General features: G+C 34.0%; 1 protein-coding gene across 2 annotated transcripts; it reads left to right on the forward strand.

Moving 5' to 3' along the window:
• The first annotated feature begins 517 nt into the window (after positions 1–517).
• On the forward strand, positions 518–16,834 carry map4k2 (mitogen-activated protein kinase kinase kinase kinase 2). 2 transcript variants are annotated; one of them, XM_059526383.1, is made up of 32 exons: positions 518–856; positions 4,262–4,319; positions 4,745–4,835; positions 5,192–5,256; positions 5,899–5,954; positions 6,059–6,106; positions 6,336–6,378; positions 6,459–6,531; positions 7,198–7,329; positions 7,405–7,467; positions 7,590–7,671; positions 7,962–8,069; positions 8,722–8,800; positions 11,381–11,439; positions 11,612–11,658; positions 11,748–11,786; positions 12,106–12,139; positions 12,223–12,382; positions 12,466–12,635; positions 13,125–13,166; positions 13,329–13,413; positions 13,550–13,629; positions 13,738–13,798; positions 13,963–14,086; positions 14,163–14,221; positions 14,353–14,456; positions 15,254–15,425; positions 15,615–15,683; positions 15,781–15,867; positions 15,958–16,028; positions 16,270–16,325; positions 16,432–16,834. In XM_059526383.1, the coding sequence occupies exons 1-32, from the start codon at positions 764–766 to the stop codon at positions 16,517–16,519; spliced, it is 2,598 nt and encodes an 865-aa protein (XP_059382366.1). In that variant the 5' UTR covers positions 518–763; the 3' UTR covers positions 16,520–16,834. The 2 variants fall into 2 exon arrangements, with proteins under 2 accessions (XP_059382366.1, XP_059382376.1); XM_059526393.1 differs by lacking the exon at positions 4,262–4,319.
• The last annotated feature ends 1,384 nt before the right edge of the window (positions 16,835–18,218 follow it).

The raw sequence follows: 18,218 nt of genomic DNA on the forward strand, positions 1-18,218 counted from the left end.
GCAAGCATTTTTGTATTACAAGTTTCAAATGAGGCATAATTATAATAAAATAATAATAAAATGTTGTAGGCTATACGATCAAGAAATTTATATATATGAACAAATTCCTCTGTAAAAACCGTCAGGATATAGACCGGAATAAATATGTAAAGGTCGGTGTGTGTAAGTGCCAGTGGAGATTTATGTTTCAGACTCATTTTGAGAAAACGGCCTTTAAAAATAGGTATTGTAATTGAAATATGTTGACAAATAGATAAAGTGCAATAAAAAAAACCACACACTTTATGAAAAGTCAAAAATCTAAAAACTAACAGGTGCATGAAAAAACTATTTTTGCCTGCAGTGTCTAGAATTAAACATAAAGGTAGAATTTTAGACCCTTTTCCATTTGCATAAAATAATGCTAAAAGTCTTCTTCTTATTACTAATCGTTAATGAATCGTTCCTGGCAGTTTTGGGAACCGATTCATCCGACTCCAAAGGACGATTCGTTAACGAATCGGATGTTGCTGCTGTGAGTCTTCGAGTGCGCTAGTGTGAGAAGGACGAGCAGAGAGATTATAAAACAAAGACCGCGTTTTCCATCTTAAAGTTGATGTGAAGATTCGTTTTTGATTTGCATTTCGTTATAGATAAATCCATATATATATATTTTTCGACACATCTGATAACAGCGCACCGGGATGAGATGAGTTTACTGCACATCAAACTGTGTGACAGCTGTCATGAACAGACTAAGTGAAACGTACAAAGAGCTGCAGCCATGAATACTATAGGAGTTTCATTTTTGGATCCCTTGGATTATTATGAGATTATTCAAAGGATCGGGAGCGGCACTTATGGAGATGTCTTTAAGGTGAGAAATAACCTTTTTTTTTTACTCAGTGAGGATTGTTTAAGCAATGACTATGATTTAATGCATGTTGCTTTGTTAAGATTTCGTTATAAAAAACAACAACAACAACAACAACAATAACAAAAAACACTTTTCCTATCGGATGACTAACAAAAATGTTAGTCATGTTTGTAGTGTATTACTGTTCAAGGATTTTATTAGGCTACTTTGTCTTTGGATATTATAACATAATAAGTATTGACATCATATTGCAATTATATTATCTGGAGTAGGCTACCAGTACCAACAACATGACATGCAACATGCACACAGACTAACATCCGCATACTATTTATTTTTATTGTGTCTAAATGTCTTTGTTAGGGCATCTAGGTATTCCTCAACAAAACATATAACTTCAGCCAATCTGTTTATACAGTCCTGTATAAACAGAAAAGCATAGTTAAAAAAATTATCAGATATAAAGTTTGTGATTCTAGTGTAGAATAGCATATGGTTGGCTTAGAAATTTGACTTGATTGAAGAGCAATCTACTGGCACAACCACAACATTTGTGGAATGTTACAAATCTGGACCTTAAAATGTAGGCCTCCCTCTGGTGTGGTAGTGACATGACATTCAGCCAAGTATGGTGACCCATACTCAGAATTCGTACTCTGCATTTAACCCATTCAAAGTGCAAACACACAGAGCAGTGAACACACACACACACACACACACACTATGAACACACACCCAGAGCAGTGGGCAGCCATTTATGCTGCGGCGCCCGGGGAGCAGTTGGGGGTTCGATGCCTTGCTCAAGGGCACCTAAGTCGTGGTATTGAGGGTGGAGAGAGCACTGTACATGCACTCCCCCCACCTACAATTCCTGCCAGCCCGAGACCTTTCGATTGCGAGTCCGACTCTCTAACCATTAGGCCACAACTTCCCCCTTAATGTTATTCTTCAAGAAGTTTGCAAGGTGCAAATATGTTGTTGGGTTTCATGTGCATTTTATCTCTTTTATATATGTTTAATGTTGAAATCATGTCACTCTTGTGTAGCAATCCCCAACACAGTCCACTTTATGATAATTCAGTGGGTGAGCCAACAATCCCCTACAATGCCCATCTTACAATGCACAAAGAATTCTTTCTAGTGTCCTCTAGCTCTCTCAACTTGAACTCAGAAAGTTCTCGAGATCTAAAAATATTCCATAGTGAGGATTCCCAGCTGCATTCGAACAAAACTGTCTGTTTTGCATTTGATAGACTTGTCAGGTCTGACTATGCCAACATAAAAAATAGAAAGCTTTGGAGATTTCTGGCCAAAGTGTGGACAGATGTCCAACCCAAGCCATTGTTCTTGGGTTGTGACTGCGTTATTTCAGGTTGCACAGTTAAACCATTAAGATAACGTTACACTGTCGCTTTAGTCATGACAGGAAGCTCTCTGGCATGCCAGGAAAAACAACAGGAAGGCAGCTCAGTGACGATCCAGGTTTTGTCCAGAATGCTCAATTTGTTATGTTTATGACTAGCTGAAAGCAAAATGGAAGTCCAGTGTACTGACAAACTTTTTGGCCTGATCATAAGTATTAAATGAATCACTCTGAACATATTGCAATGTGCATGAGTTGGCTATTTAAAGGAAGAGTTTACCCTTAAAATAAAAAAAAATTCTGAATATTTACTCACCCTTAGGCCATCCAAGATGTAGATTAATTTGTTTCTTCTTTGGAACAGATTTAAAGAAATGATATGATTTTATGATTGCATCACTTGCTCACCAATGAATCATCTGCAGTGAAAGTCCAAACAGCTGATGAAAGCATCACAATAATCAATGAGAAATCCACACTAGTCTAGTACATCAGTTAATGTCTTGTGAAGTGAAAGACTGCATGTTTTTAAGAAACAAAAAACTATTTCTTTACTCCACAGTTAAATGAGACTGATGAATCCTTGACATGCGGTATAAGTGGTTTATAGTAAATTAATAGAATCACTATATTAGAATGATTTCTGAAGGATCTTGTGCCACTGAAGACTGGCGGAACATTCAGCTTTGTCATTACATGAATAAATTACATTTTAGAATATATTACAGTACTAAAATAATTGTAATAATAATTTACAATATCAGCGTTTTTACTATATTTTTGATCAAATAATTGCAGCTTTAGTGAGCTTAAGAGAGTGGTCTTTCAAAAAATCTTACCAACCCCAAACATTTGAATGACATAGACTTATTAATATCAAATTTGTGCACAGTCACAGATGCATATCAGCTTGGCAAGAGATATTAGTGGTTTTATTAGTAAATTGATAGAATCCTTCCTAAATAGAATGAGCGATTAACTAATGGTGCAGCATCATACGATCTAGAAAGATGAAGTAAGAACATCAGGTCCTGGCAGCAGCTATAGGACAAGGTTACAGTGAAGGACACAGCAGGCTGCCACTGACACTAGGATATTTGTCATTAAGATACCTGCCAGGAGAGCTGGATCTGTTCCTGGCTTTTCTACAGTATCCCGGGCATTTCACCAAAGTAAACATGGCCTTAAAGTCACATTTACCCACCTCTATGTTTCATTTGCTCATTTACGTATGCTGTAAAATGTTTATTTGAAAACCAAAACAAATGAAAATTAAATGTGTTTTTAAACCAAAACCCATCTAAATCACTGTAGCACATTGTCTCTCATCACTATATATAGCCATATGATAAGAGACAACGTTCTATTAATTCCACTAAGAAATGTATTTGTATTAATAATAATAATAATAAAAATAATAATAATAATAATATTAAAAAATCACAATTTAAAAATTATTTTCCCAAGTAATATAGCTAGTTATTTTAACTGTAAGTTAAATTACAGCATTTTATTTATGCTTTTTATTTTAATTTAGGATACAATAAATTAAACGTAAAATCATGGTTTCTAGAACTTTAAGCATAACAATTGTTTATTATATTGATAATAATAAGAAATGTTTCCTGAACAACAAATCAGTATATTAGAATGATTTCTAAAGGATCTTGTGACACTGAAGAATGGCTGAACATTCAGCTTTACCATTACATGAATAAATTACATTTAAAATCATATTACAGTACTAATATATTTGTTATGATAATTCACAGTATTACAGTTTTGTTTTACTATACTTTTGATCAAATAATTGAAGCCTTAGTGAGCATAATAGACTTCTTTAAAAAAATCTGACCAACTCCAAACATTTGGAATGGTATAGACTTATAAATATAAAATATATGCACAATCACAGATGCATATCAGCTGTTTTACAACTGTTGATATGTAGCTAAACCTAATTATGCATTTTATAATTAATATTGTTGTTAAAGAAACCAAATTTTCCAATTCATCATGTAATATTATCTATTTTCTTTCAGGCTAGAAACATTAGGAGCTCAGAAATGGCTGCTATCAAAATTGTTAAACTGGATCCAGGTGTGTGAGTAGTTTTAATGGTATAAGTTTTTGACCAGAACACATTTGCATATTGGGATATTTTAATGCTTGAGTGCTGTAGTGAACATACAGTAAACATTTAGAGGGAAATGCTGTTTCTAACTAATCTCTCAAAATGATAGAGGTTTTGTTGGATCGATTCCTTGTATGAAGGATTTTTATTGTAATGATCTCTATATTTACACATAATTACAGTTCTCAGAAGCCTCACTGCACTACTACTTTAAGAACGATTGGACTGCATTGTGTCACATGAATTGAAGTTATTTTTACATGGCTCTCTGGAATAGTTGTTTCAGATTTGTCAGTCGCTGCTTTTTGAAGAAAAATACTTTAAACATTTTGTATAGACCATTTTGTCTTCAGTATATTGTCTTTTTGTTGTTATTTCACTCTTTATTCAGGTGATGATATCACCTCTATCCAGCAGGAGATAACAATGATGAAGGAGTGTAAGCATAAGAACATCGTGGCTTATTATGGCACTTACCACAGGTATGGTAATGTTTGTGTCTTGTCTGGTATTTCTCAAGTATAGTTGCCAGGGCTTAGAAAGGTGCATTCCACAACATGTTTTATGCAAGCAGAATTACACAATCAGATATGGAGTTCAAATTTTTAATAACTTTTGTAAATAGCTGCCGAAATGTGTCAGCACATGCTCTAGATGAATTGTGCATTCCCGAATATTATTTCAAAGGCATGCATTCCCACTCACGAGCTTACAAAATGTTTATGAGATTCATGTCATGTTTGTATGTTATGGGTTTGTGCGTATTGTATGTCTCTTTTGAAAATGCTTTGTGTGCATTGACTGAAAAGTCCAGGCACTGAAGTGTTCAACTTTTCAGGAATACTAAATTGTGGATTTGCATGGAATACTGTGGGGGAGGATCATTGCAGGATATCTACCAAGGTAAACAATAGATAACATTCAAATTCTGTGCAAGAATTTAAGACTATTGAAAATCACAGGGAAGAGTTATTATGACGCATCTTGAAGGAGTTACTCTCAGGCTATCAAATATGTAGAGGAGTTTTTTCTTCATCAGAACAGATTAGGAGAACTATCATTACATTACTTGCTCACAGATGGGTCTTCTCTAGCGAATGGTTGCTGTCAGAATGAGAGTTCAAAGAGCTGATAAAAACATCACAATAATCCACAAATCCATAGATGGCATATGAGTCTCATTATGATGGCAACCATTCACTGGAGAAATGCTAAATGTCTCCAAATATGTTTCAGTAAAAAACAAACTCATATACATCGTGGATGGCCTGAGTGTAAATACATTTAATGCAAATTTTCATTTTTGTTGAACTATTCCTTTAAACATCTTAAAGTCATAGATTATTAGATATTATTTTTAATCTGGGGTGGGAAAACTGCATAAAAGAAAGGAATATTTTCCCAAAACCATTATAAATTTCAGGCTGTTCCTAACAACAATTCCATCTCACATTTTTGAGGTGATTTTTTCCCTTTGAGAGTTTAATGTGTACCTTTAACCACTGCCCCAGTTAAGTGAGAGTTAATATAATATGCCCTTCACAGTAACTGGACCTTTAAAGGAAAAACAGATTGCTTACATCTGCAGGGAAACACTCCAGGTGAGGCTAATTCATTATTTAAAAAAAAGATCTTTGGAGGCATAAATCTTTCTCAATGACACATGCCTACATTTTGAGAAGATTTCTGTCCTTGTCTTACCCAGGGTTTGAATCATCTCCATGAGACAGGCAAAATACACAGAGACATCAAGGTGACTGCAGGAGGCTTTTCATGACAATACTGTTTAATTGTTGGGGTCTTTAGGATTTTTTATTGTATTTGAAGAAGTCTCTAGTGCTTAAGATTACATTTATTGATGAAACATACAGTAAAAGCTGTAATATATTTTGAATGACTATTAACATTTAAAATTGTTTTTTTAATTATATTTTTAAATGTATTCCTGTGATGACAAAGCTGAATTTTCTCTTCTAATACAGGGAGCTAATATTCTTCTTACTGATCGTGGAGATGTCAAGCTGGGTAAGTGATTTTATGTCAGACAGACATCTGAAGTTGCACATTTTGGATTATTGTCTCTCTCTCTCTTTCGCTGTCTGTAGCTGATTTTGGGGTTGCGGCTGAGATCAGTGCTTCTGTTGCCAAGAGGAAGTCCTTCATAGGAACTCCCTACTGGTGAGCCATCTGCACAGAGATGTGCCCTTGAGTCCTGCTGAATCACACTGTCTGGATTTTCTTGTAAATCAATTATCATACTGTCTCTTATGATTAGTACAAAGTACAGATTTACTCACCCTCAAAAGGAGAAATGACCAGGGCTGAATTTTCCAAATGCTTTTGGGAAAAACAAATGATGTGTAAATGATGACAGAATTGTTAGGTGAACTGTACATTTAAATCTATCTGCTTAAAAAAAAAAAGATCTACTCTATTGTTCAAAAGTGTGGGTTTGGTAAGATTTAAAAACATTTTTTTAAACGAAATTAGTAGATTTATTCATATACATACAAGATACTTTAATTAATCCAAAGTGACAGTAGTTTAACAGAAACTGAAGACTGGAGTAATGATGCTGAAAACTTTGCATCACAGGAATAAATTCAGCATAAAACAGTCTTTGAACATAAATAAAATCTTACCAACCCCAAACCTTTGAATGGTAGTGTGTGTATCTGTGATTTGATTATTATTACAGTTTTTTTAATAATACACAACAAAATAAAAAGAATGCATGATCCAAACTTTTCCATATGCCCCTTTCATGCACTCCTTTACTCTCTGCGTAAATCTGAAAGACAGCAGGCTGTGGTGTCTAAAGGAAATGTGTCTTTGTTTTGTTAGGATGGCCCCTGAGGTGGCTGCAGTGGAAAAGAAGGGTGGATATAACCATCTGTGTGATATCTGGGCAGCTGGCATCACAGCCATTGAATTGGCAGAGCTACAGCCACCTATGTTTGACCTTCATCCCATGCGGTCAGAATGACTCATTTAACAGAAATTACCCTGTAACAAAGCATTTTTAAAGTGAGGTTTTATTTTCTGTTGTAGAGCTCTGATGTTGATGTCTAAGAGCAGCTTCCAGCCTCCCAAACTAAAAGACAAGAGCAAATGGTAAGATTCAAAACCCCACAGAAACAAAGGAGATGTTTCTTAGAAATGGGAAAAGAAAAGTGCAAGTTTTCCCATTAGTACCTGACATGATTGGTGAGAGGTTTGTGTCCTTGTCTTCGCAGGTCTTCAGGGTTTCATAGCTTTGTGAAGATGTGTTTGATCAAAAGTCCTCGCAAGAGGCCGACAGCAGAAACTCTTCTCCAGGTGACAGATGAATCAAACTCAAAAATCATAAGTTAATATTAGCTGAATATCACGTACCCCTATAATAACTTTCCTTGTGTGGTCATAAAAAGTATTAAAGCTTTAAGGCACAAGGAAACATGTTTTTATGTATGTTTTTATTTTTAAATAATGGTTAGAAAGGCTGCATTTCATGTATATAACAGATCTAAGTAAAAACTATCATAAAATCTGGATTGGCAGATCAAGAAAAATCTGGGATTGTTTTTTAGGGAAAAGTTAATAATTTTTGCCATTGTCTCTCTCCCCAGCACCCTTTCGTAACACAGTTACTCACCAGAAAATTGATGATTGAGCTACTGGACATGGCAAGTAATCCAGATCTCCATCATCCACCCAATCTTGAAGAGAATGAAGAGGTGAGAATAAGACACACTTAAATTATGTTGCAATGCAATTACTGTAATTATGAGATATCAACTCTACTCTGAGCTATTCATATACTCAGGCTCAGAAATGACATGTTTTTATGCAAAACGTCTTTTGCAACTTTTACATAATTATAGTAATTTTGACATGACATGAACACAGGGATACTGTCATATTTAATTTCTGACAGGAATGAAAATGAGGCTGTGAGGGTCAGAAGTATAGTATTTTGAATTTATTGCATGGTTGTTCGTACCAATATACAGATCGTTCAGCTGACAAAGCATCTTTTCTTGCAGAAACATTTAGTAGATGAAACTGCATGAAACAGTTTTGAAAGTCAAGTTGTGAAAATCACATACAGTATGTGCCTTTGTAAAGACTGCATTTCTCACAGACTCGTTTTCATCTGTGTTAAATTCAGTATGCCATCTTATCCGAGCTGTTTAAGAAGTTAATTTAATTGTGTCATAAATCATTACGAATGACAGAATTTCTTAAAAGCATGATTAAGCTTTCAAATGACTTACTTAATATTACTTAAATTATTTCAACTTCATTTAATGTTTTCTGTCATGTCAGAGTTCAGTTTGTCAAAGTGTAGTTTTTTTTAGTGCCGATATTTGTGTGTGTGTGTAAAAGGCAAACATTACAGCTCCAGATACAATCCAGTCTAAAGGGAAACATATGCCAGTGGAGAGAAGTTTATCAGAAGAACAATGTAAGTTCTTGTTAACATTGTCCTTATTTCCAGTAGAAATTGTACATAACCATTTATATTCAACATACTATTAACATACTACAATATACACTATTCAGTCCTAATTCTTTATATATTGAAGGGTGAGAACCAGAAGGACGTAAGGGACATTTTGGGTAAATTTGAGATGTACAGAATATACTGTATCAAATGAAAGCTCTTGATGAGCTTTTTCTACAACCAAAAGGACACAGGTGAACTCTTAATAATTTTGGAGTTATTCATATGAAACCTAAAGACCTAACTCTGAAATGACTAATCCAGTTAATATTTTTATATGCTTTATTTATTGTATGTTTACTGACATATCACAAGAATTACAAATACACATAAAAAATATAATGAAACTTGTATTTGGAATGCTACTTGTGCACAATACAAATTCCTCAATATTAAATGGGTTTTGAGGATTATGAACTTTGAATAATATTGGTCTATAATAGTAAGATTCAGTGTATCTTTAGTTGGACTTCAGCACTACTTTCTTACAATTAAAGTGCATTAAGCACAAAATGACTTGTTCTAATTTAGCAGACTTTAAGTATACCAGTTTAGTAATATGTAAATGTATGTAGTTTACTTATTTCAAATACATTTCTGTATTTTGCTTTGTTCATACTGTCATCAGATCCGCCCATGTTTTTATACACAAAATGGAATAAAACATTAGTGCCAAAAAGGTCCATGTGATTTTTTTAAAATAAAAAAATTAAAATAGATTTTCTGAATAAATGTTAATATACTGATCAATAAGTGTGTATGATGTGTGTATATCCATGTGTGTATTAATTTTTATTATAAATGACTGAAATGTGAAACTGACTGAAATTTTAGTTTTGGCCCTCTTGTAAAGTTGGTGAAATGTTACTTACGCCCTTCTGGTTCTCTTGTCTGTATCAGCTGATAAGTGTGCCTAATCTCTATTTTTGTATCCTATATTCTATTTTTTCTTTTTCTTTTCTTTTCTTTTCTTTTTTGGAAAGACATTTTAAGTAAATATTTGATAAAACAAGTCTTTTTATTAAGAAATACTATATGCATCCTACTTTTTCATCATTAAATTGTATTATATACTTTGTTATACTTTACATTATACTATAATAAGTCATTAAAAACCTCTGATATGCAATCATGTATTCTCTGTAAAAATGAGTAGCAAACACATTTTTGGCTATATTTTTTAAAATGTTTCTTGATTATATTTTGTTTTCAGTGGCTATTTTCATTGCAGCGTGTGCATGATTAAAATGTTTAATGTATAGAAGTGTAGCAGAGGAGGTGCTGCTTTAACAAGACTGCTATTGAGCATAGCTTCAGTGATGTCAATAGGCACACAACTCATAGAGCTGGTACTGTTTAGCACATGTCTATGGCATGTGCTTATCCATCCCCCTCACACACTCACTCGTGTGAATTGGATCCAGTGCTCACATTCGAGGCCAAGCAGAGATTGTGATGTGTGTGTGTGTATTATCGTGTGGCAAGTTGATGCCACTCTCACTGAGAATCCATTGTAACCACTCTTGACTGTAAGATTACAGCATTCAAAGGCAGACAAATCAGGCAGACAGACAATGAAGCTACTTTAGGGCAGACGAGGAAGTGATGTTCAAACTAATATGTGTAGTACGTATGAAGTTCTTGGAGGTCTCATATATATGCAACAACAAGAACATGTTAGAAGGATGTTCTAACATGTTAAAATATCTGAACAACATGATTACGAAGAAGTACTAACTGGCCTTAAGAAGGGCCAGTTAGTCCTTTCTGATGTCACCCATCCATTGTGCAATGAATTCCAACTGCTTCCTTCTGGTCGTAGATTTAAATTCCCTTCGTGCTAATCAAACAGATACAATAATTCCTTTGTACATGCTGCAATCATGTTTTTAAATAATTTATTATAAATGTGTGTTTTATATGTTTAGAGTTGCTGCTCTATGTACATGTATACTGTTGTCTACAAAAAAAACGGCCTTTTAAGGACAATACAGATAAGTAAAGTAAAGTACTGAATATGGATTATATCGTCCAGATTTATGGTTATTTACACTACTATCCAAAAGGGTTCAGTACTATTTTTCATATAAGAAATTAATAGGCTACTTTTATTCTTCAAACAGTGCAATAATTTGTATATCAAATAAATGTTGTTCTTTTGAACTTTCTATATATAAAAGAATTCTGCAAGATAATGTATTGTGGTTTCCAAAAAAAAAAAAATGTGACACTAAAGGCTGGAGTGATGATGCTGAAAAATCAGCTTTGCCATCAAAGACATAAATGACATTATAAAATCTACAAAAAAAAATATATATATATATTTTACAAAAATACTGTTTTCACTGTATTTTTGATCTAATAAATGCAGCCTTTGTGAGCATAAGTGACTGCTTTCAAAAACATGTCTGAATAGCAAACTTTTGAATGGTAAAAATTGATAAATGAAGGCTATAAGTGTTACCAGGACTATAAGTGACTAAAAGACTTTAAAAACTTTAAGTGTAGTAAAATGTAATATGTGCTTGTTGTTTGTTTTAGTTAACCAGGTCAAGTTTACCCCTCCCAGGAGGAAAGAGACTGAACCCTATCCTGACCTGGTCAGTTTTATTACTCTCTTTATGATTTTCTCTATAATGTTCTCTATTTAATGAGACAAACAAAACACAAACCGCATTCTTTTACACTTCATAAAATATTCTGTGTCATATTACATTTTTATAACTTAAAAAAAAAAGAAAAGAAAAGAATCAAGTATATTTATGTTCTCAGGGATCGTGTGATGATTGGAGCATATCTGGAGATGAACCAGAGTCACCGTGAGTGCTGATTGATTTAAGTGGACTTATAATTGCACTATAGGTTTACTAGGCACTATAGGTCATTATAACCTTCATAATTATTGCAGGGGTCTTTTGGAAAGTGTGGAGGAGGAGTTACAGCAGAGGTGGGACAAACTTATATTCTTGCGCCATCTTGTGGAGTGAAAAAAAAGAGTCAGCTAAAAAAAGTGATATTATACCTTGATTATTATATTTTTGTTAGTAGATATCATATGTGTGTGTGTGTGTGTGTGTGTGTGTTTGTATTTCTAGTCATATTCTCTTACTTACATCATTTTCTACTTTCCTGTTTTATTTTTTTTATAATTATTTCAATTACAATTTCTTAGTACCTGTTTTTATGCACAATTTTAAACTCACCTACAGAAATACTATTAATGTGTATAATTAATATTTTGTCACTGAACTTCCTTTTACTTTTAGGAGTTTGATAGTAAAAAGACTCTCACATTTTGAGGTATTTGTGAACCTTTTCTAATAATCAATTCATGGTGATATAAAAATGATGTAAGGCTGTAGACAGTTTCTGATGTTTCATAGTGGAGTAAGAGGAAAAGTGAACTGTTTAGCCCACCAACCGTCTCTGCTACGACATCACTTCCTCCCATGAGCTCTTTAGACTCTGATCTGGAGGACAAGGACCTTACACTTCAACCCAGTGCTACTCTTTGCCCTGAAACAGTATCAAGTCCGAAAACAGGTATTGCTATCTGCATATACAAGACACCTAGGAATTTCACCCTACAGAGTTTTTAAAACATTTCTCTCTTTGTATTTTGTCAGTGTTGTTGAGGTGTTCAGGCAGTCAGGATGTGCGGCACTGGTGCAGCGACCCTTGTGTTCCTGATGGTAATGACATACAGAACAAACAGAGGACTCTTACAAGGACTCTCAGCAGAGACACGGCTCTCTCTCCAGAGTGGAGCACCATGAGGAAGAAAACAGAGGACTCTGTGAGTTACACACTGTTGGATGTTACATATAACAGACTTACACTTATCTGTTTGTGTATCCCACACTTTAATGCATCTCAGGTACATTAATGTCCTTTTGTAAATCACTGTGTCAGGTATAAAGAACTGATTCACATGCATTCCTTGTACAGATTTTGTTTCTTTTATATATTGGTAAATATCTAAATATATCAGCATTAAATTGTTCATTGAAAAAACTACATTAGTCCACCACTATTAAGTAGTTTTAAATTGATTTAACTGGTTGAAACATTATTAGATCAAATATTTGGGTGTTATTTCATTACATCTATCACATTATTTTGATAATGATAAATGTTTCAGAACCATGGACAGATCTCAAAAACCTATTATGTTAATACACATTTTGTGTTTTTTTTGAGTAACTAAATGTATTACTGACAGACTAAAAAGAGACTAAAGATCATATAGAAACTGTTCCTTGTATTTTTAACATTTAATTCATAGAGAGCCGACTCTCATGGACTTCCTCCCACTCCCCAAGTCTATGTAAGTTTAACCACCTAACATCACCTTTTAAAAGTGATAAACCTGACAGTATGCATAATTCACCTTTGGGACCAGTATCTATGTATGAGCCTAAAAATTTATCTTAAAACTTACATCTGATGTTTTATATTTATGAAACATTGTATGATTCATGTTGCATAGATGGGAGCCTGTTTTACTAAAGTATTTAACGGATGTCCACTGACAATTCACTGTGCAGAAACATGGGTTTTACCTAAAACAAGAGGTACAGATTTCCATTCATCATACTGATCCAGAATTGGGATTAAAATAAAATATAATTTAAATATCGATTGAAAATTTTATACAGTATCTCAGAGTATTATTGAATTCTGTTTGATTTATCAATCATTTCCTCATAGATCAGTATTTAATTCTGGGTGCGGAGGAGGGTGTTTATATCCTTAACTTAAATGAACTGCATGAAGACACCTTAGAAAAGGTATTTAGTATTTTTACCCAATAACTGTTTGCCATAAAATACAACATGAGAGAGAAACATCTTCTTTTTAATGGCTAATATGTTTTTCACACCTGATCTCCATTGCAGTTGCTTCCACAGAGATGCACTTGGCTTTACGTCATGAATAATGTCTTAATGTCCATCTCTGGTACGTAACATTAGTATAGTTACATGCTTGAAGTCTTAGATGTTGTGATACCAGTAACAGCCAACCGTTTTTAGAGATCATATACTGAATAAATGAATAAACAGTACATATACACCTCAGTGGGCTGTGAACAGCTGATCTATTCTATTCTATTCTATTCTTAGGTAAGTCATCTCATCTCTACTCTCATAGACTGACAGCTCTGTTTGAGCAGCGAGGGCACTTGCAGAGGAAACAGGGTCACTTGTCCCTTGGCACCAACCGCTTCACAGAACGAATTATCCACAGGTCACATAAACACATACAAATGTAATAATTCAGCTTATATGTTGTCCATTTGGAACTTAAAATAACCGTTTCACAGGAAGTTTGCTGTGTCCGTGAAGACTGCAGACACCAAGGGATGTCGGAAGTGCAGCGTGGGTGAGGGTCAATTCCTACATCATAATAGATTTTTTCATTTTATCCTGATAAATGTCTTTGCTGACCTTCTGTTATTGGTTAAGATGGAAAAATACTAAAAGCCATGTTTTCTTGATTTTCTTCTTCCTCAGCTCGTAACCCATACACAGATAGTACATTCTTATGTGCTGCTGTTCCCTCTGGCCTTGTGCTACTACTGTGGTATGAACCGCTGCAGAAATTCATGCATCTCAAGGTAACAGTAACCCTATATGATACATTACTTCTAAATGCATGTCTTCTGTCTTCAGAGTGACGGTTTATATTTTTTTAGCACATAACAGGCCTTTTCTACCTTTGGGTTGTGATTCTTTTTGCTATGAAAACTTGTTATAGTATTTCAGGATGAACACTTGCTGTACTGAATCAACTTTGATTTACTTGATTATCCTTTTTTTAAAAGAATATATACAAAAAGAATTTCAAATATGATACAGCAGGCTTTTGAGGCACTTGTCCATCTCTCAGTCATCATTGAGTTTGATTATATGTTTTGCCCTCCACAATAAAAATTATGATAAAACAAAACATTTGATGATGAAACGAAGCATTTAAATATCATCTAAGACATATTATTGGGAGATTTACAGTGGCAACTGATATTTATATAAAGTCTGCTAAAATGATCTCATTGATTTACATTAAAAGCAATCAGAATTTCATCTTACTTTCTGGCCATATAAATATCAGCAGCTGCACCAAATTGCATAGTTTTGCTCTATTTGGTGTTATTTTCCAGTCCTTTATTATAAGCACCATACTCTGCTGTAACAAACTATATGAGCCAAAAAAAGTCTGATGTATCAAATATGATACTCATGTCGACTTTATGTTGATGTTGAATTTACAGTTAATAATGTATGGCAATTTTATTTACAAGTAAATTATTTATTGCTACCAAACAAACTATGTTGTTCTTTCACTAATAAGAGTCTAACACTTGTAGTCATCCTCTGATTACATTTCTCCTTTCTTATCATCTTCCCATTGAAGCACATTGCAGTGCCCCTGCCGGACCCATTGCCCATCTTTGAGCTGCTGGTGTTAATGACAGATGAGCTTCCTCAGCTCTGTGTGGGCGTCCAGGAAAGCCTCCAACAGCAAAATGAACGACAGCTAAAGTTTGACATCATCCACCTGAACGGCACGCCAAGCCCTCAGCCTGGTAAGTGATTGACTAGCTGCTGGTCTTGCATGAATTCAGGGCTGAAGCATTTCACAGCAAACATCACATTTGAACACATTCCTATGAATTCAACAGATTATTCCCTCTCAGTTCAGAAAATAGGAAAAATATACAACTTTTGTATGGGCTTCCATTTTTTGAAAGTGTGATCTTTGTGCCTTACTTTAGACAGTGAGACAGTAAGAGCTGTACAAGTGACACAACTGGACAGAGACACAGTTTTAATTGCACTGGAAAGTATGTATGATCTATATGTATAACTAATCCATGAATCAACTTCTAAAGCATGCACTGATACTTGTATTATAAATTAATTCTCACTGTCATCCTCTAGAAATGGTGAAGATTGTCAATATGCAGGGAGTCCCCAGCGAGGAGTTAGCATCCAAACTGGAGTTTGACTTCCCAATCGAGACTTTAGGTACAAATCTGACATGATAGGAAAACATAGTATCTGTTCACAATGAAATGATACAAGTGGCATAAGTTTTCATGTGCTGTTTTTCAACAGTTTGTTTAGAAGAAAGTGTTTTAGCTTTCTGGAAACATGGGCTTAAAGGACTTAGTCTGCACAACTGTGAGGTAAAGAGTTATGATGTTTTGTGCATTTTAATAGACCTTAGTCAGGACATTAATGTCTGTCTTAAAAAAAAAAAAACTTTCAAAAGACATAATATTTCATTAAAAAAAACATAATGTAGATGCTTTATACAGTGTGTGTCATTGTAAACATTGCAAGACTATGTATCAGTACATATTGTCATCATTTATTTATTTATTTAACATTTTTATTTTAAAAAGTCATCCTCATGTGTCCTTGTAGGTAACACAGGAAATCACAGACGAAAGCCGAGTGTTCAAAGTTTTAGGCACGCACAGGTATTGACTCTCTTCCACCTTTGCTCATTGTTTTCTTTTTAACTTGAATTAAAAACTAAATTTCATTCTTCTTAATGTTTTTTTCCCCTCCAATCTTGGTTTACAGAGACATTGTTTTGCAAAGCACCCCAACTGAAAACCCTTCAGCCACTAGCAATTTATACATTTTAACAGGTCACCAGAGCAGCTATTGAGGAAAGCCAGAGGACAGAACCTGTAAATAACATGCATGACAACAAGAGAGAGAGAGAGTTTCAGAGCTGTGCATCTGCCCTGTGAACACTGTCCTTCAGTCGATCTCATTGGTACACATTGTGAGGGGACAGAAAGGAATCCCCAAAGCCTTGTTCTTTTTTAATGTGTTTTTGTCTTTGCTGTCAATAAACTTTAATTTGAAATAATATGGATTAAACAAATGAATTTACAGTATATTAAAAAAAAGATCATGTGATAATTTTGTAATGGAAGGATTGTGATGATTACTAATAAACTGATACAGTAAAACCAAACTGTACTAGACCTCTTAATTATATCCTGATTTTATTTTTAGTAAAGAGAAGGCAAATAACAGCGGAGTTTGTATAGGTTTTTTTAGGAGTGTGTGGAAATTTTTATTTAATTTTTATCTGTATTGTTGGTTAATTTTTAATCACTAGCTGTATTAATCCTCAAGCTAAAACTTTAATTAAAACCATTGTTTTACAGTAGATAAATATTATTGTAACAATTAACAGAAATTTATGTTATAGCATGTTTTTATTAAATAAATTTTATTATGTAGATAAGGGTCTAGGCTAAGTATGTAACAGAGAAAAGTAATCATAAATTTGGCTGGAGTGAGTGAGTACCAGTCCCCTGCCCAACACAAAAGACACGTTAAAATGTAATATTTTATTTACAAGATTTCCAAAATGACAACGTTAAATAGGAAGCAACAAACAAAAAATTACCTTCTCACTAGTTTAAGTAGTAAAACTGTTCGAAACAGTTCAAGCTTCAGTGTGGTAGGCATGTTGAACTGAACAGCTTTTGTAATGAGCGGCAAATGCCAGTGATCACCTTTCTCTCCTCCGCACCTTCTGATCTGACATTAAAATGATTATACAAGAGTCATGTGCAACATTTACATTGCAAAATGAGATGGCAGACTGAAAAGATCTACAACTTGTGAGTTGATTTGATTTGATTTGATTATCAATTATGTTATTGTTAGTTAGTAGTACAATAAATACTTTCTGTACTCTGAAGAAAAATAAATTTCAGGGCAGTTTGGGGAATGAGGCCTGCAGCAACCAGCAACTGCCATTGAGATGAACTGGAATGCTACTGTATATTTGGTATTTATTTTTCTTTCTTTTTTTACCAGTTCTATACAAATAAAGCAGAAAGCAGGCAAATTCTTCAGAATGGGTCAGAGAATGGTGTCTGTAAAAGAACTTTTGCCTTCATATGCAAAAGCAGATTTGATCCTCACACTGGGAACAACTAAGCTACCAATGCAATGCAAATTCCCTCATTTTTAAGATCAAGTTTAATGATATTCAAAAAAAAAAAAAAATGTTTTGAATCTTTGAGGATGTTGCAAATACATTTTGTCAGAAAAGTAAAAACAGTCATTTTGTTTACGGATGAAAATTACTTCTATATGAACAAATGCAAACAGATTGACCACAAGTTACTCATGAGGAAAAAAATGTACCTTACTGTATAGTTCATAATAGTGGCTGTCCCTTTTTCATATACCACAACATGTTAAACCCCCAAATGACCTTCCTTAACCAAAAATGTATTTTTATGTGCTGCTGACAGACAATAATGTAGAAAACTTTGTATATAGATTTGTGGCTATCACTTTGTTATTTGGTTCGTACACTTTAAAACTAAATATTGCAA

Source organism: Carassius carassius, chromosome 3, assembly GCF_963082965.1.
Source record: "Carassius carassius chromosome 3, fCarCar2.1, whole genome shotgun sequence".
Classification (NCBI taxonomy): Eukaryota; Metazoa; Chordata; class Actinopteri; order Cypriniformes; family Cyprinidae; genus Carassius; species Carassius carassius.

Excerpts from the sequence above, each read along its gene's own strand:
- map4k2 (XM_059526383.1), top strand. The coding sequence starts at position 764 with ATGAATACTATAGGAGTTTCATTTTTGGATCCCTTGGATTATTATGAG. Across the intron at positions 4,320-4,744 it reads AATTGTTAAACTGGATCCAG|GTGATGATATCACCTCTATC; the intron begins GTGTGTGAGTAG and ends CTCTTTATTCAG. Across the intron at positions 13,630-13,737 it reads ATGAAGACACCTTAGAAAAG|TTGCTTCCACAGAGATGCAC; the intron begins GTATTTAGTATT and ends TCTCCATTGCAG.